This window comes from Chlamydotis macqueenii, chromosome 4, assembly GCF_036417535.1.
Source record: "Chlamydotis macqueenii isolate bChlMac1 chromosome 4, bChlMac1.mat, whole genome shotgun sequence".
In the NCBI taxonomy this organism is placed as follows: domain Eukaryota; kingdom Metazoa; phylum Chordata; class Aves; order Otidiformes; family Otididae; genus Chlamydotis; species Chlamydotis macqueenii.
Genome location: NC_141559.1, coordinates 42,859,026 through 42,877,684, shown reverse-complemented (window position 1 = coordinate 42,877,684; position 18,659 = coordinate 42,859,026). Strand labels below are relative to the sequence as shown.

The 18,659-nt window shown below is 37.4% G+C and overlaps 1 protein-coding gene across 8 annotated transcripts in view; it reads right to left on the bottom strand.

Moving 5' to 3' along the window:
• The window catches only part of CLCN3 (Cl-/H+ antiporter 3), a 68,713-nt gene that overhangs the window by 13,320 nt on the left and 36,734 nt on the right, over nt 1–18,659 (bottom strand). For all 8 annotated transcript variants that reach the window (XM_086746269.1, XM_086746268.1, XM_086746272.1 and 5 more), the window contains 7 exons: nt 11,905–12,062; nt 10,011–10,110; nt 7,565–7,752; nt 6,749–6,871; nt 5,207–5,413; nt 2,951–3,031; nt 1,217–1,762 (listed from right to left, as the gene is read on the bottom strand). In XM_086746269.1, coding sequence (XP_086602395.1) covers nt 1,217–1,762; nt 2,951–3,031; nt 5,207–5,413; nt 6,749–6,871; nt 7,565–7,752; nt 10,011–10,110; nt 11,905–12,062 — 1,403 coding nt within the window. The remainder of the gene's footprint in view (nt 1–1,216; nt 1,763–2,950; nt 3,032–5,206; nt 5,414–6,748; nt 6,872–7,564; nt 7,753–10,010; nt 10,111–11,904; nt 12,063–18,659) is intronic.

Sequence of the window (18,659 nt, the reverse complement as noted above, 5' to 3'; positions counted from 1 at the left end):
TCATGTTATAGAACAACATCTGAAATTTTGACCTGTGGAAGACTAGCATTTAAAATATACACAACTGATTTCCCTTACCCATCAACCAACAGACACAAAATAACTTCAAATAACAGACTGCAGCATCTTATAAAATATCAATACATGAGAAACGCAACACAATATTGTTCTAACAATTACAATATGACAGAACAGTTGAGGTTGGACATGACGACTCTCCAGATTGCCTAGTGCAACACTTCTGCTCAAGTAGGGTCAACTACAGGAGGTTGCCCAGTATTACATCCAGTCAGTTTTCAAGTATCTCCAATCTGGACAATCTATTCCAGTGTTCAACCACCCTCGCAGTAAAGAAGTGTTTTCTTATGCATGCAGTTACAAGGAACAGCAATGTAGACTGAAAAGTTAAAGCCAGTTTAAACCCAAATCCTGTTTAGTGAATATTCTATAATACATTTGTGTTAAGACACGTTTGATAATGATGTAATTGCAAACAGCTATGAAGGGAGCCTGACAAGACAGAAAATGATGAAGGCATGACAGTTATGTGTCATTTAGAAAACAGCTGCAGGTTGGAGAGCAGCTGAAGAGAGCTCCAAAACAGATTTACAAAATGACCAGGAAATAAAAATATTTATGCTGCTTTGTAATGGGGAAGAAATTTCCATTACATGAACAAAGCCTGCTTTCTAGTCATGACATACAATACTGGAAATTTCAGGAAAGAAATCATGATTGGCTCCCTTTGACAGTCTGCAGTAATTACATTTTTGGGATAAACTGGAGAGGGGATTAAAAAAAAACCCTAACAGTTGTTCAAGAGGTACAGTCCTTTCTTCTTCCATGTAACAGGACGAGTGAACTCGAGCGGTTATGTTTGAACTTAGCTGAACTCAGCTCTTGGAAATTTCAGAATTATCCTTACTGCTGAATCAGGTCCATACAAACAGCCATCCACCCACACAGTTACTGTTGGCTGATAAATTTGGCACGCGTTTCTATTCAGCTGAACGAAAGGCTAGTTTGAATTTAGTTAAACTTACATAGTTTTCTACAAGAATTGCTCACTAATCAACAGTAAAAAGACCTTTTTTAAAAAGAACTATACATGAAAAGCATTCTATAAACAAAGCTGCTAGCTTTGAGAGATGGAAAATGAGAAAGGCAATAATTGAATAATCACAGCAGATGGTGCAGCCACTGCATACACACTTACCTTGATACCAAAGGTGAAGACTGTCATGATTATTTTAAATATGAGTGCTAAACACAACTGCCAGATAGCTGAATAGACTCCAGTGCCTGCTGGACGGTCAGGAATATCATCTACTATTTTGCTCGCATTCATATCATTTCTGTAGTCACAGAGGGAGGAGGATTCTAATGGCCCACAGTCTGTGAAGAGCTCTTTAATAAGCTCACTGGTGTTTAGCCTTGTATATGGATTAGGAAACGCAATGACAGCTGTTATTGCTGCAACAATAATAACCTCCAGGACAGGATACTTCCCAAATTTCGTAGATTTGCGTCGACGACACCATGCGATGTTTGCTCGGATGAAAAATGCTCCCCAGAGCCCACCAAATACTCCCAGAAGAATAAAAGGAAGCAGTTCAAAAAGGTACCAAGGAGTGTGATATTCCACATAAAAAAGAACTAGGCGGCTATTACCAAAAGGATTGATGGACCTTAAAACAAATGCAGCTACTAAAGCAGCAAAAAATGATCTCCATAAAGTTTTCAGTGGGAAATAGTAACTGACCTGCAAAAGGCAATACATGAGAATTATTAGTGATCCAATTAAAAATACTGGAAAGAATGTCTTATGCACATGTTACAGTACTGCTGCTCACATGGCATATGCTAAAAAAAGTACTCTTATATTATCAGTATTATTCCTACCACTTCGAGCACTGGTGCTCCAGCACATTTTTATGAAGTTCTACAACAATTCATACTTGTATCAGTTTTAAAGACAACACTAAAGCAGTATTGAAACCACTGCTTTAAGACTATTAGGAAATAATGCACAGTCATTTATGTTGAAAAGCTTCTTTGTTTATAAGTATCTCTTTCTAGCATTCATGAGAACCAGACTGTGTACTGGCTGCTCCCTCGAATTTCCTGCTAAGACTGTTTCATCTCCATGCAACCTACACTGAAAGGCTTCTGGCAGATGTGTGATTTTTATGAAACATGACTAAAACACAGAAAAAAATAAAATCATCAAAACAGAGCATGCCATGTCATACTTAAGCCCCAAATAGCCTGACATGAATTTCAAGAGAGTTTTCTTCTGAGCTTTTTTGGAATTTTTGGCAACAAAGGAATTCCTCAAAATCCCCTAAAGGTATAGCAAAATTAGACACAAAATAATATTTTGCTGCTTTTTTTCAGTTCAGAGATTTTTAGGCTTTTTAAAAATGCTAATGATCTAAATAACATTCTTATATATTCTGAAAACAACTAATGAAAAGTAATTTAATGCAAAACATTTATTGGGGAAGAGCGTTTGGTTGCCTTGGGGGTCAGTTTTATAGCCTATCTGCCTTTTTAATAATTAACGTATTCAAATGTTTAAAAACTTCTTTCACAAAACTGTCAAATAGGTTTCTAGAGCTTCTTTCAAAATGAATACTTTTTTTCAGAATATACTCCTAGAGTGAAAAACTGCTGTATCTCTATCTATATGTAAACTGTAATTATTAACTGACTCAGCCCTTCTCTAGAAAAATATAACCGAGAATAAAGCAAAGCTTGACATTCATCCAAAAAAAAAAAGAAATATCTTTAGGAGTTTGCTGGCAACAGGACTCTTGACTTTGAAACATGGGTCCAAATGTTATTTCCTTCTTAGGAAAGACTCTGCAGCTTAAAAGAGTCTGAGATTATTCATACTAAAAGAGTATTTTTTTTAATATCTGTCCTTCAGGGCCATCTCTTGACATACCTCCTCTAGACTGAAAAGGACTCCACCAATTGGGGCACCAAAGGCTACAGATACTCCTGCTGCTGAGGCAGCTGACAACACCTGGAAAAGAACAATGGTGAGGGGTTATTTTCAGTCGGTAATATGCTTTAAACATTAAGAACAGAATCTCATTACAGTTACCAGTTTCTTCTATGTTTCTGTCAAGGACACACAGACTTACTAACAGAAAAGCATACCGTAAGGTGTATCAGAATGCTCATAAGGTGTGACCAGTGGCCACAGGAGCCACCAGCCAGGTACTAGCCAAGACAAAGGCAAGAATGCTCAAAGCCGCCCCAGCAGACCACCCAAAGCAGTCTATGCTTCCGTATGAAATTGCTGATATCTCATTTTCAAGAAACTGTAGTTTACTCTGTGTGGAAGATAAGTGCATCAATCACAGGTATTACTGAAGGGACAAAAATTGATGACAGTCTTGGAAATTTGCACTCAGTAGTCTTCAAGCAAAAACTTGCAAAAGGATCTGAGGTGAAGTGAGATTAAGGGAGAGATTAAGAAGACCTGAAGCAGCAGCTGGTCCTACAGCATCATGGATGAATTATGTTCAATATATGAGGATGGTTAAAGTGCATGCTAATTATAACAATATTGGACAAATTCCTTGCAAGAACACTGACCCCCAGGTAGTGGCTCTTACACCCCTATGAAAGAATACACAAAGAAACTCAAAGAATTATCACATTATTCTGATAATATTTTTTTTTTATTTTACAATACAAAAATTCTATCAAATTATTACAAATGTTAAATCTTGCTACTCTCTGTGACTATACTTGCTTTCATTAGCCCGGGTTTACATGACAAGGTTTTGGTAGCAGGGGGGCTGCAAGGGTAGCCTCTGTGAGAAGACAGAGGCTACACCCATGTCCAATAGAGACCGTCCCAGCTGGCTGCAAAATGGACTCAGCTCATTGGACTTTGCCCGAGCTGAGCCTGTCAGTGATGCTGGTGGTGCCTCTGTGAGAAGATACTCAAGAAAGGGTAAAAAGCACTGCACAGCAGCTGTGAGAGGCACGAGAAAAATGTGAGAGAAACAGCCCTGCAGACACCCAGGTCAGTGAAGAAGGAGGGGAAGGAGCTGCTCCAGGTGCCGGAGCAGAGATTCCCCTGCAGCCCGTGGTGCAGCTCATGCTGAGGCAGGCTCAGCCCCTGCAGCCCACAGAGGACCATGGCAGAGCAGAGATCCACCTGCAGCCTGTGGAGGACCCTACGCCAGAGCAGGTGGACGTGCCCTGAAAGATGCTGCAGCCTGTGGAGAGCCCACGCCAGAGCAGACTCCTGGGCAGGAGCCACAGCCTGTGGAGAGCAGACCACACAGGAGCCAGTTTTCTGGTAGGAACTGTGGCCTGTGAGGGTCTAGGCTGGAACAGTCCATTCCTGAAGGATGCACCTTGTGGAAAGGACTCATGCTGAAGGAGTTTGTGAAAGACTGTCTCCCATGGGTAGGATCCCATGCTAAAGCAGGGGAAAAGCATGAGGAAGCAAGAGCAGCAAACATAAAGGGCTACAAACTGACTGCAGCCCCCATTCCCCACCCCCTTGTGCCACTTTGGGATAGAGAAGTCAGGAGTGAAGTTGAGCGTGGGAAGAAAGGAGAGTAAGAGAAAGGTGGTTTTAGTTTAGTTTTTATTTCTTACTATTCTACTCTGTTATTAACTGTCAACAAAGTAATTCTCCTCAAGTCTAGTCTGTTTTGCCTGTGATGGTAATTGGTGAGTGATCTCCCTCTCTTTATCTTAACCTATGAGCTTTTCATCTTATTTTCTTCTACTGCCTTGCTGAGTAGGGGTGAGAGAGCGGCTCAGTGGGCACCACGGCTAACCCACCACACTCTCACTAACAACAAAATGAAACAGAGCAGAAACATTGTTGTCGGCAACACTTTTCCACGCATACTTTGTTCACAAGTTCAGAAGTCCTCCACTGTCCTCACAATGGAAGACACTCACCAGTTACCAAATGTAGAGCCAAGAACAGAAGGAATTTAAGTAAAATCAAATGGTCTCTGAGGTGGGAGAGACATAAACTTACTCTGACATAGGAACAATTTACCTTGGAGAATGCCAGGGATAATACATTGTTCTTAACACAATAAGTAACATTGATAATCCAAGCCTAAACATTGTCCAAGAGAACAAATACTATCTTTTAAACAAACCAGTGTAAATGCATGGATATTCAATACATTATAGAAACGCTTTTGCAAGAACTTACCTCTCTTTTTTTAGCTTCGTTTGTGCTGTACTTCGGAAAGAGGTAGGAAAAAATATTCCCACAGCAGCAGGCAACATGTACCAAGGGACCCTCTTTTCCTAAACTCAAACCTGATGCGACAGCCAAGACTAAAGTAATTGTTTTTATCATCAAAGTCCACTTCCCCAAGTAACCTCTGATGATGAAGCCACTCAAAATAGTTTTTATCTGGAAGAAATTAAAAATAATATGTCATTGTATTCTCCTTTCTTCAGAAAATAATTACTTTTAGCGTTTTAGCTCCATAACTTCAAAAATAGCCTTTTCAAATCACTACCTTTATCATACTCTAAAACCTGTATTATTCAGATCACTACATCTGGTTGCCAGAGGCTTTCCATTTGCAGCTTACTCTTAAACACTGGACAATGACATACAACAACAATATCAATTGCATTTAGTAGAAAATTTATCTGCAGTAGCTTCTAAGACTGCATTCATTGGTTTATGATGTAAATTACAAAGTGAAAGTCAGAAAACTCCCAAAGGAAAAATAAACCTGCACAAACTATACTCAGGGTCATCTATTGTAGCAATATCACATTTGCATCAATTTTATCCCTCCTTATGTTTTACTATCTCTACATAAAAATACAACAGTAGATTGCGTGACATAAAAATAGAAAAGATCCACTTTTTTCCACTAGAAGAGATGTGCCACTTGCCTAAGGTATTACTTTGCCTAACAGTGTCATATCGTTAGCCTGGAGAATATGCCCATATATAAGAAGTAATATATTTATCATAGGAAAGGACAACACGTCTATAAATAGGATACAAACAAAACACTGGGCAGCTGTGTCTAGAAAGTAAAGGTTAGCTAAATTTGCAAATCAATTTAGGATGAAATCTCCTCTGGAATAACAGCACACAACTACTCCAGGCTTATTCAGAGGCAGGATTTGTCCTTGAACTTCTATAGTACACATACATAAAGAAATATTTACAGAATGACTGGAGAAGTGAGACTGATCAGATTTTGACTTTGGGTTTTTCCCTCCCATTCTGTGTACAGTAGCAGACAGCAATTGTAAAAAGAATGAGTTTTTGAGGATAGCACGCATTTTACTTTGTGATTGTGTGATGGTTTGTGCTAGTTAAGGCAATTAAAGCCAGCGTAACAAAAGATCAATTGCTGCATCAAAGGACCCGTATTCTGTTAATGAACCACTGCTCTCTTATCACCGTAGGGAGGGTGGGGACTGGGAGGAGCTTTGGAAATCACTCTTCCGAAGTCTACTCTCTAGCTAAATGCTTCCTTAAAAAGTAGTCCAGCCAGAAGCACACAGCAAGATCCACAAACTCATGAGATTCTCTGAAGTTTGTGCTATTTTTCTAAGCAACAATTAGCACAATTACATTATTTCAATTTGAATACTTGTATTAATGTATTTCATCAAAGTCACAGGGCACCCCCTCTTGCCTTCCCTCGACTCTGTAAAGCAGCAGGAATTTTCACATTAATATGAAACATCTATAATGTATATATTAGTTAGACCTCACCTCAGGTATCCCCGAGCCACAGGCATAGGGAGCAAATACCTTCACCAGAGAAACTGCTAAGAAGGCAAAGCCCAAAGCCCAGAAAATGTACATTATGTAGTTCATTATGTAGGAACCTGGACCCTAAAAGCAAAAACAAAAAAAAAACCCCAAAAATGTCAGAATATAAATTTGGTGTAGGAGCAAAATCAGTACTTAAAATAACTCAGAAATATTCTTGCTGCAAGTACATTTAGGTACACGTTTTGAGGGACAGTAATCACTACCAAGCCAAGAGAGTTTTGTTTGAAAAGCATAAAAAGTCATGACACTTGCACATCAATAAAGACCAGATTATACAAGGTAGAAAGTGTTCTAACCCTTCATCTTAAAAAGAAAAAATAAACATAGCACGAGTATTTTTTAATAGCTAGTAGCTGCTATAATCCGCTGAATACTGAGTAAATCCTCCTTCTTAAAAAAAAAATTGTTGTAGAAAAAACAAAACCCATCTATTCTTAGTTACCAGAGAACATGACAATTTTTTTTTTAAATTTTTTTATATGTATAGCTATGATCAAGAACAGACATTGTCATGTTATTAGTAGTTCTATACTCTCATAACTTCCTTATACCTGCAACACTCCAAGTCCCCTTGCAGCGCATGAAATGCACATTTATTACACTATAACCTATCAATCCATTCAAATGCTGAAAAATGGAGCAGACAGTACAACCCAAATCCGTGTTCAGTACCCTAACCTTAAGACCATTATTTTCTTTCCACGTTCGGTCGAGTTGTTGAGCAACATCATCAAAGAATGGGTATATACTTACTTCTGCTTGCCCAATTATTAGTTCTGCCCATGTTTTCCACTGTGGACATTTATCTCTCTCTTCAAATGTGGCCTCATTTGAACCCCAACAACACTGTTCATGGTTAAACCACAGAGCACTAAGGCAAATGCCTTCCTTTAAGTCAGTCATCCAGTCAGCAGCAATGTCAATTAAACCTGCCAATGCCCCTGTTGTATAAACAGTTTAGTATTAATATTCTGGTAAATAGGAATAACACACACAGCTAAAATGAAGCGTATGTGCTCGTATTAATTGATGTAAACTGAAATTACAGAAAACCTAAAGAAACAGACATTTAAAATATTACTGATTTCCAGGAACAGATACTATTTGCAATATGGTAAGATTAGTATTTGCTTAAGAATCTAGCACCTTTTATATTTCCCAAGTTAAATGCATCTTTTTTTTTTCCCCCCATGCCACAGTTCTCCAATAGTCCATTGAAACCTTATAAGGAGTTAAGAATCCAAAGAGGATTGGTTCATTTTTGTGATGAAAATGACAACAAATCTTCTGACAAAACTACCTTGTCATGCCTCAGTGAACTCATGAACTATTCTACTATGTTTTGTACAGAACACTGTATTTGGAGGAAATAATTCTCACCTCGCCAACAACAGTTTTGGAACAACATAAATAAAACATCAAATAAACCCTGATGACATTCATGTGATACATATACAAAATTACTTAACTCTTTAACACTGTGAACACGGCAAATTCCTACCGCAGGTAACAAACAGTATAAACACTAAGCAGTTCACAAACTCAAACCTTAAGAGGGATTCTGTGTTGTAACTACATGCAGAAAATTTGCTGAAGTGTCTTCAAAAAATAGGCATTACTTGGGAAATTGCTTCAAAGGATTTTTAAAAATAGTTTTAAAATTCCTTTATTTTACAAAAGCAAAATAGTTTTTCACAGTAGCAGCATACTGAAAAACTACTTCTAAAGTCAATATTTTCGTGAACATGTACAATTGTTAATTAGTTATAATTTACTATTTTTAAGGTATTGATCACTACCAGAAATAGCTGTCTAGAGACAGTCACAATTTACTTCTGTAAGCTGGTACAATTCCCTGCGATTTAGAAATTTATATTTACTAATCTTGACAGACCCTCAGTTTGAGATCCTGGGCTAACCAAAGTCAAAGGCAGTATAGTATTTCAGTAGAATAAAATTTCAATCAAATTAATTAAAATACATAAACATAAGATCTCCCCGTGGCTGAAATCAAGGCTGTACCATTTAAGATTCACTAGACACATACAACAGAAAGCAACTGAAACTGAAAACTCAGGAATTCACAGCCAGAATTTGCTCGCTTTGTTGCTCAGAAACACAGTAAAACAATTTTCATCTACATAACTGCTTAGGGGGCAGAAAGACTGCATGTTCCCGCTCAAATTATCACAAGCAATTTCCAGTAATTATACACTCCCAGTTTGTACATTCAGAGGTATATAAACATGTTACAAACTTTGCATATATATTAATTTATATGTGATTTGTGAAAGTGATTATGTATATATCTAAGTCATAATTACACAGTCACCTTTTTAAGAGGCACAGCCATACTCCACAACTAATTCAATTTTCCTAGCATTTAATCTAAGATGTTTGTTTGAAATACTTTTTTTTTTTTAAAAAACTAGGCACAAAGTTTGTGCCTTCTGACTCCTGCACATTTTGGTCACTCCAAACTATGCTGATAGAGAGCACCACTACATATGGTGCCACAGTGGGGCCACAAACTAACGATTATTTTAGCTACAAAACTCATCCTAAAATACATTAAAACCAAAAACCAGAGTTGAAGTAGAGGCCAACACATTCTATCTTTTAAAGTTAATATTTTCTGTGTAACAACCTCTAGAAAGGTATGACAAACATACAGCTAGACTTCGCTCATGTATGAGCACATGCTTTACAAGAAAGTATGTTTACCAAAACTACATGTATACCAGAGCTACTTTTTGGTCCATACGGAATAAGCTAATGGGTTCAGGAAAGTTTCCAGAAAAAAACAACCAAAACAAAAAAAAACAACAAAAAAAACCCCCACAAACAAACAAACCGCCCCTCTCCCCAAACGCACAGCAGAAAAAAACATCAAAATTTAACAGAAAGGAAAAACACCGATCTCAATCACAGGATTAAAGAACATTGATAGTTTAGTAGGTGGAAGTTCAATAACTCTGAGAAACTCCAACTAAATTCAGTGAGGATTTTTCTTTTCCATTTGATTAGTAAACCCTCCCCATAAAATGCTAAAGCTTGTAAGTCAAGATAGTCCTCACGGAATTATTGTAGTAGTCCAAACTAGCTCTTACCCAGGTTGATGGATAGCATACAAATAAAAAGCACAGTAACCATACTTGCTGACAAATATAAGAAAGAAATCCTCTGGTTTTTAATTTACCTGATGCCAAACCAGTTAGCGTGACTACTAACCATCCTGACCATGCATCATACAAACTTTTTGTCATCTCCCATGCTGATTCTTTCTTCTTGCTGTTAATCTGCAAAGAGAAATTTTTATGTTTACTTGTAGGTGTTTCTGTAGTATAAACAGGAGAGAAAAAAAAGTAAGTATGACATACAAACTCATGATGCAAACTGCAGGCCAATATACCCTCTCTTTAAACTTTAGAGCTTTACATAGATAAATCAGCTTGGTTATTCAGACATCAAACAACTGACAGAGGAAAGTAAATTTCCTTAATTTAAAGAACTAAAAATTGGGAAATGCATTACTAGAATAAATCAGTACTTTCTATCACATATATCTAAAACATGTAATCATAAAATTATTTCTCTCCTAAGTCTTAAATTACTTTTGTTGAACCTCAAATAAACTGTTAGTGTACTACTAATAAGCTATTCCATACAATTCACATTCCTAAACTTCTATTTCAAATATAAACATCTTTTATCTTTAGACTAAAACCCACATAAGAATAAAATTAAACCAAAAACTGGTTGAGAGAATTGGGGCTGTTCAGCCTGGAGAAGAGGAGGCTCCGGCGAGACCTTATAGAGGTCTGCCAGTACCTAAAAGGGACCTACAGGAAAGATGGGGAGAGACTGTTCAGTAGGGCCTGTTGTGACAGGACTAGGGATAATGGTCTCAAAATAGAGGGAGGTAGATTTAGATTGGAAATTAGGAAAAAATTTTTTACAATGAGGGTTGTAGAGCACTGGAACAAGTTGCCCAGAGAGGTGGTGAATCCCCCATTCCTGGAAATGTTCAAGGCCAGGCTGGATGAGGCTCTGAGCAACCTGATCTAGTCGAAGATGTCGCTGCTTCTTGCAGGGGGGTTGGACTAGGTGACCTTTGAGGGTCCCTTCCAACCCTAACCATTCTATGATTCTATGATTCTACATTTGCTTCCAGAAAGCTAAAAATGATGTTTTCAAAGAAAGCAGAATAACACTACTGTGTTCTAAATGAAGAAACCTCTCCCCTGACTCCACCATACAATTACAAATAATTTTCAACTATTCACTTTGATCAGTTAAAAACATTTAGTGAGCAATCACATCTCCTAATCTGTTCTGTTTTTAAGGTTAATTAATGTAAGCATTGCAAAAATTTGGCAGTAAAGCCCTAAATAGCATATTTCCTCCTAAAATGCTATTAAAGAAGTCTATTATATGAATGACAATCTCTAGCATGTTACTGACTAATACAACTTGAGTCCATTTCATGAAAGATTTTGTTGCAGAACACACTGATAAAGATGAACGGTCTGAACTACGAAGATCTTCTGAAGAAATCAGTAAAGAAGAGGAGAAAAGCAAGTTCTGTGATGGGAGAGTGGAAAGGACATTTACCACACATTGCAAGACTACATTTTAGTTAAGCATATATATACACTGATGTGTTTTAGATATGAGAATTTTCACTTTCCATGATCCAAACAACCACAGCACTACATAGCAGCATCACAGATACACTTGTGTCAGTACAAAAGCAACACACATCAGCGCTCAGTTCTCTGTAGAAGTACAACCGTAAGTACCATTGTACGATAACAAATATATCTACACGGAAAATAGCATTAAATATACTAGTATGTAAAAAAGGCAGTACTGTAAAAATGTCATTTGGGTGCAGGGAACTATTCCCACTTTATTAAATTACTCTTTCCTTTCCAAGTTATAATACTGTTGCAGGACTGCAGGTATCAATGAAACACTGCTTTTTAAATAGCATTCAAAGTATGCACATATTTGTATGTGTTACTAGATCAGACCTTAATTCTAACATCCAAAAAAATTATTTTCCAAGTGTTGTTATTTATCTCAAGTACCCGTCTATGCCTTTCTCTGTCTTTGCACTTCTCTCGAACCCAGTCAATGGTATGGAAGTCATCGTATGTTCCTACTCCAGGAATTGGTTCATCCAGAAGATCCAGTAAATGTGTTGAACTGTTGATATTTCCTCCATTTGTCATTGTATAATGAGTTCCTGTGGCAGAAGAAAGACAGGAATGAATTAATTCTACAATAAACAAAGTATTCTAATGTTCATAACACTACAGCATATAAAATTTCTGAACAATTAAGACACTTCCCATAATATGCATATTTTACTTCATTTAGGTCTCTCAGTGTTGCATGTCACTATTGTTTTTGTGACTCAACTGAAGCTTAAATTTGCATGTTAGTGACTTTGTATTTCCATTGGTTAAATACAAATGTACTAGTCAAACTGTTCTGTTTTGTGTGCAGACTCCAGAGAAACTTCAATAGAACAAAGTGGAAAAAATGAGAATGAGCAGCTTCGACACACATTTAACTTCAAGCTTTTTTTCAGTTTATTAACTATCAGAGGAAAATCTCACTGTAAGAAAACAAAACCAGATTATTAGATATAAAGTTCACAGCACTTCCATAAGTTGCCAGTTATTTTTGAATCTACATGCCATTGTTTACCAAACTCTCCTACATGTCTAAACCAAACCTAAAATACATTATCAACAGATTATCAATGCAGCTAAGAAGCAACAGAAAGACAAGCAACTACTAATTTTTAAAAATTTTACTTATTTATTTCAGGCAACTCACAGAACAGCCCTCAGTCACAAAAAGTTGGAAATACTGTATAAAGAAAATGTCTTCTACTAATTTGTCATCACTAGCTAGTTCCTTCACAAGCAGTTTGCACAGCAACATCCCCAAATGTATTTCTTTCAGTGATGAGACTAAGAAGAGCAAGAAGGATACTGAGAATTTTCCCGTCTTCACAAGAGATCAAGAAAGTTTTATTTTTTTAAGCTTTCAAATGTCATAAATTCTGTAATAACTTGGCTTTTTTGAGTTCCCAAGGTATATTTACAAACCTCAAGCATAATTTTCTGCTGGATGGCTGCCTAAATATAGCATGGCCACCATTTTCCCACCCAACACAAACTGCTTCTGCAACAGTAATTGCTACAAAGGGAACATTTATGATGAGGTTAATACAGACAATGATTTAGAGTGATTACTCTCACTTGTTTGACTAAGAACAAAATAATTTGGCCAACAGCATATGGCATACCACAATAATCTCTGTTCTTAAAGATGTAGGCTCAAGTTGGCCAAGACTTCTAGAACTCAACTCAAGCACTAGAACTCATTTCACTAGACTGACACTGGGATGGTTAGATAAGTGGGATTTCTTTGAGTTGTATTTTTTTGGTTGGTTGGTTGGCTGGTTATTTGATTTTTTTTTAATTGCAGGCTTAGCTTCTTGGTGTTGTCAGCAGAAGTTTCCAACTTAACCACAAAAAAAAAAAGGGCCTATCTGTAAACTTCCAAACACTACAAATGCTGAATTCACCAATTGACAATTAGACTTATTTATAGGTAAAATGTGCTTTTTCCCTTTAAATTTAGGAAGTCTGAGATCTAGCAGAAGCTGTGTGACACCTGGCATTATACTCAGACCCAAACGTGTGTCTCAGCCATCTATTGTTTGAGAGGACTCATTTATGCCTGCTACGTAACACAGTGTTTATTTGGACATTTTCTTAGTGGTGGAAGACAACACACGAGAAAGTAATACAAAAATCCTACTAAGACAAAATGCAATCTAAAATCTTCAAGATACGCAACTACTATTCATTACATATACACATTACGCATTATGAAAAGCTTAAAATTAGATAAAATTCTATAAAAAAAAAAACCCCAACCTTAAAGTAAAAGGAGAAAGCAAATGCAAGAGACAGCTCCTCAACAATGCCAGTATCATTCTCTCATGCTAGCCTGGCTGCCATCTTTCTGTTTTTTTTCCCTAGTCTATACCATATTAAATTCTCCCTCATCTATCCACCATAGCTAAGCCCTGTAAATCTCTTCCCAAAGCTGCCACTACTCTCTCTTAAGACAGATGTAAAGAAGCATTACCTATGCTTCCATTAACAAAAGGCTAACAACAATAAATTAAATCAGACTTGTTAATAGAGGTGATTATGAAAACCTTGCTTTAGGGTAAGGGATTCAATTCTCTTGTCATTTGTAATTCTCATAACTAGAAAGGAAAGCTAAGATACATGTCTGGCTAGCTGAAAGGGCAAGCTGATCTTGTGGAAGAGGCAGAAACAAAATTCACACTGTAATGATTAGTTTAGCTCTCAACATGAAAAGAACAACAGAATACATAATGAAAATGGTATTTTTACACGAAATTAACCTCCTTTGCACACTGAGGGACATAAACTAAATTCAGCCATGGTTCAATTATTACTCTCCTACAAAGTTACAACGTGATCAAGCAGTTTCCTGAACTTGAGCAATCATGGCAGGACAAAAACTTGCCTTTGCCCCAGAGGAGTTGGGTTTACATCCTGCTATATATGAAGCAATATCAAGCTATAAGGAGTGTGCAATTCTATGCTACACAAGGTAAAGGAGAGTTGAGAGTTATAAATGTATGACAAACAGTAACAGATTATTTTATGCATATCACAAGGTGCTGAATTGGAATTCTCTCCAGGAAAACCATCAGGGATGGCACCACACTCACTGCACCAGACCCCAAGCAGACCTTTGGAGCAGACTACAAAGAATGGTCATTGCCCAGATACAATAAAAATCCCATCAGAACTGTGTCAGGTTCCTACTTTGACAGCACTTGCTGGCACACCAAATACTGGAGTATAAGTGATTATTGTATGACAAGGAGGAGACACAGAACAAGATGTGAAGCTGTAGAAGTGGTTTTGCGGAATACAGAGCTGCCACAAAAGCCTGATACAGTTGAATAGCTATAATCTTGTACCAAGGGCAGCGGGGATATCCCGCATTACTGTGTGGTAGAAAGACTGCCCTACAGAGAACCATGAAGAGGACAACTCTACAAAATCTGATGCTCTGTATCTAAGAGACATAAGTCTGACAGCAGTGGGAGAGGACATTCTACAGCTAGTATTATGATCTATGTAGCATATAATTATTCTAAACTAGAATCTAGAGAAATGTATCTTTACCATTGCCCAACACTTTTCCAGACTTCTGCTTCCCTTTCTTCCCTTCCTTCTCCTTCACACAGTAAGATGCTCCTTCCAGCTATGACAACGATACTCATCAATATAAACACATGCAAATTCTCATCATTTATTGCAAGTTTCATTGAAGTGCTATTAAATTTATTTTCAACTTAATAGATTGGGTTAAAATCCTTACCATAATACAGATTTTTTTTCATCAGAACATTCTAACCTCCAAGCAGGAAATCATCATTACCCTGAAAAATTGTAGCATTTAGCAAATGTAGACTTCTGGACATTCCCAGCGTTCAAGAAGTATTTCCCTTTCCTTCCTCCTCCTTTTCCCCAGTCCTCAAGTTTCAAGACTCTCAGGCTACAACTCAACACAAGCGCTTTTCATCAAAATACAAACAGCCTTAGACTTAATCGCAACAAGCACTTAGCACACAAGGTATATAGGCACAGACTCTAGCTATGATGGAGGAGAACACCTCCATTTTCTGTATGTACTCACCTGAGCCATTCTGCAGCTGTAAAGAAAGTAAAGTCTTCTTTTGTTACATATGAGTTTGCTTAAGGCTTTATTAGTCTGGGAAGCAGATGGTAGAAGTGTCAGGCACAACTTTCATTATTACTGTTACTCCAAACCAACACATGTTACTACAGGGAAACAAATAGTTATATCCTGATCCTCTCAGAGGCTCAGTACAACTCAAGGGAATGCTTACAAAGCAAATTCAACACAATTCCTCAACACTTTGCAAAACTAAGGTAGCGGGTATGCCTTTATTAGCACACTCTTCTCCAACAGTACCTTTAATGATCCTGTATTCTCAACATATAACTAGCAAGCTGCTGCAATCAGTAAGCTTACAGACAACAAAAGCAACACGCTTCTTCAGGGAAAGGAGACTGTCTCTTTTAGGTGATTCAGTCACTGCAGGTCTTGCCTGAACTACCTTCGAGGAAGGCAGCTGACTTTTGTTATCCTTCCATGCATGTAATTCCAAGCCTTCAGCAAAATCCTTTCTCAGCAATCAGCTCTGGTAGTGCTGAAGGACTGCTTCAAGAAAAGTTGTTAAAAAAAAAACCCAAACCCACACCAAAAACCTAATAAAAGAATATTGCATGATGTTGAAAGAAAGAAAAAAGAAAAAAAAACAAAAAAAAAACCAAAAAACTAAAAACTGTAATAAGCACTAAGGTTAACAGTAAAACACTACTTTGGGACACCTGACCAGAATGAGATACAGTAAAAACAAACAAAAATGCTACATGGACAGGACTGGAATAAGAGAAGCAGATTCCAAGATCATAAAAAAGCTCTCATCTCTGAAGAAGTGGAGGGTTGGTTTGTTTGTTTTTAATGAGAATGAAAAAAACAATCCAAAATTGCTTAAGAGGACACTATGCCTGATAGAAAAAGCAGTCCTCACCATATCGCTTTCCTTCATTTTCCTCTGAGCATGAAGTTATACTGAACAGCTGTTAGCCCTCAACACTGATGTAAAGCAGGATCATAGAAATTATAGAACTAATATTCTGCTATACTCACACAAGTTGTTTTATATATTACAGATTCCTCCTTGCCCTTCTCCCCTCTGAGGCAAGGCGTATCTCTTCTTTCATAGTCTATATATATGGGTCATATAAGCAGCCTTCAATCTTGACTGATGTTGGAACTATGAAAAATACGACAAAAAGTTGATTGTACTAGACACAGCATTTTTCAGGTGCCACACACAGCATTTTCAAAGGCTGCCTCACCTCCTCTAATAGTGATCCCATACTCTTTTGTCCTTTTGCAACTCAGTAGATTTCTTTCAGATTTGAAAGCAACACACAGCTGATGAAAGTAATGTTTGCTCAAGAAAAATACCTGGTAAGTTTAGCTAATTCATTTTAAAAGAATAAGATTATGCCAGCAAGAACTAATGTCTTTAAAATACGAGCAGATCATTGCTGACTATTCACTATGGTATAGTTACAAAATTTTCAAGGTAAAACATTTTAAAACACTAACAAATCAAAATGTGAGTTGCCGACACTCTCATGCTGTTGCATTTTTCACTTCACAGATCTCTCAGCACAAGTCTCCAGTGAAGGAATCCAGTAGATCATAAATATCGTCAGGGTCCTGCTATCCTCTCCTTAGTATGAAGGGCCAGTGGGCCTGGGTTCTCACCTCTTCTTGTTCTCTCTTACAGGGAGGCAGTGGGTTCAATTTTCCACAGTCTACAATGTAAAAATCCTACTGGAAGTACACTTAAAACACCTCAAGTTAAAGAAATTATGGAGCTAGTGCTTCACAATTATATTAATACAGTTTCACACAAGAAAGGAGTTTTGCAACATACTTGATGATGCTGCTTCCTGCTTAACTGTTCAAAAATCCTTCCTGACTCTCCTTGTGTACAGTGTTCCTTCCTTTCTCATAAAAATAATGAGAAGAGAAACACCAAGATTTAAGACGAATACGGCATCCTGGATAATCAAACAGTGCACAATAGATTTTTTTATGTGGTTCTCCACGATGTGATTATCTGAACAATTACCCAATATCACCTACAGAACAAATCCACACAGCTACAGCCGCCGTAGAGAATAAGGTACAGAAGTAAGACATGAACAGGCTCAAGAAAGTGGCTAACAGAGTTAACAAGAGACCATAATTTAATGATAAAGTTTAAGACCCCTTCTATATGCTATATAGCATATGATATACATCTTCTGAATGCACATGACAAAATACACTGCTCTGTCTTAAACTGAGCATCTATAAGCTTACTCCATTTTATTAAATGAGACTTATCTCTCAGGACATAAAGCTGATCTAACAGACTGCTGCCATTGAAATAGGGAGATCTTGCTCCCTCTTTATACCAAAATCATGCCATTATACAGAACTGGAATAAAGCTTCTGTGCTGTCAGACGAGAAACAAAGCCACTGTAAGAGCAAGAATTGAGAGAAGAGATGGACAAGAACAAGCAAGTTCACCCCCTTCCAGAGCAACAAACTGTCAGAATAGATACACTGAAATATATAAATGCACCCTTGGGGTCTTGTTAGATTTAATTACTTCTTTTTGCTGGAAACAATTCAAAACTTCTACATAAATATTAATATCCAGACACTACACAGTAATACCCATTTCACAGAGCTCAAAACTCCCAAAGGAGGCTACATTTAGAAACATTTCAGAGTTGTGAACACAACAACAGATAAATAATGTCAATATTGGAGTCAATGGCAAAGAAATGATAGGATCCAATTTCTCAAAGGTATTTCTCTACAAGCTACGTAATTACTAACTCTTACAGCAAGAATACACTGGTTTGCTGCTGCTCACACATCCCTTTTTCTAGACAGCACATAACTACACAGGATTCCCCTCAGCAGCTGTTCTTCTAGCTGACAGCAGTGCCATGAGTTTCATTTGTGCTACTCTGAGCAGTGTGAAAGGAGGGGAAAAAAGAAAAAAAAAAAATGCCCCTCTCTGAGTGAAAACGAAGCTAATCAGTTTACAGCAAAGCCTGGAATAAGCTCTCCCTGACACAACCATCCAAACCTGCTGAGTGCTAAAATCAG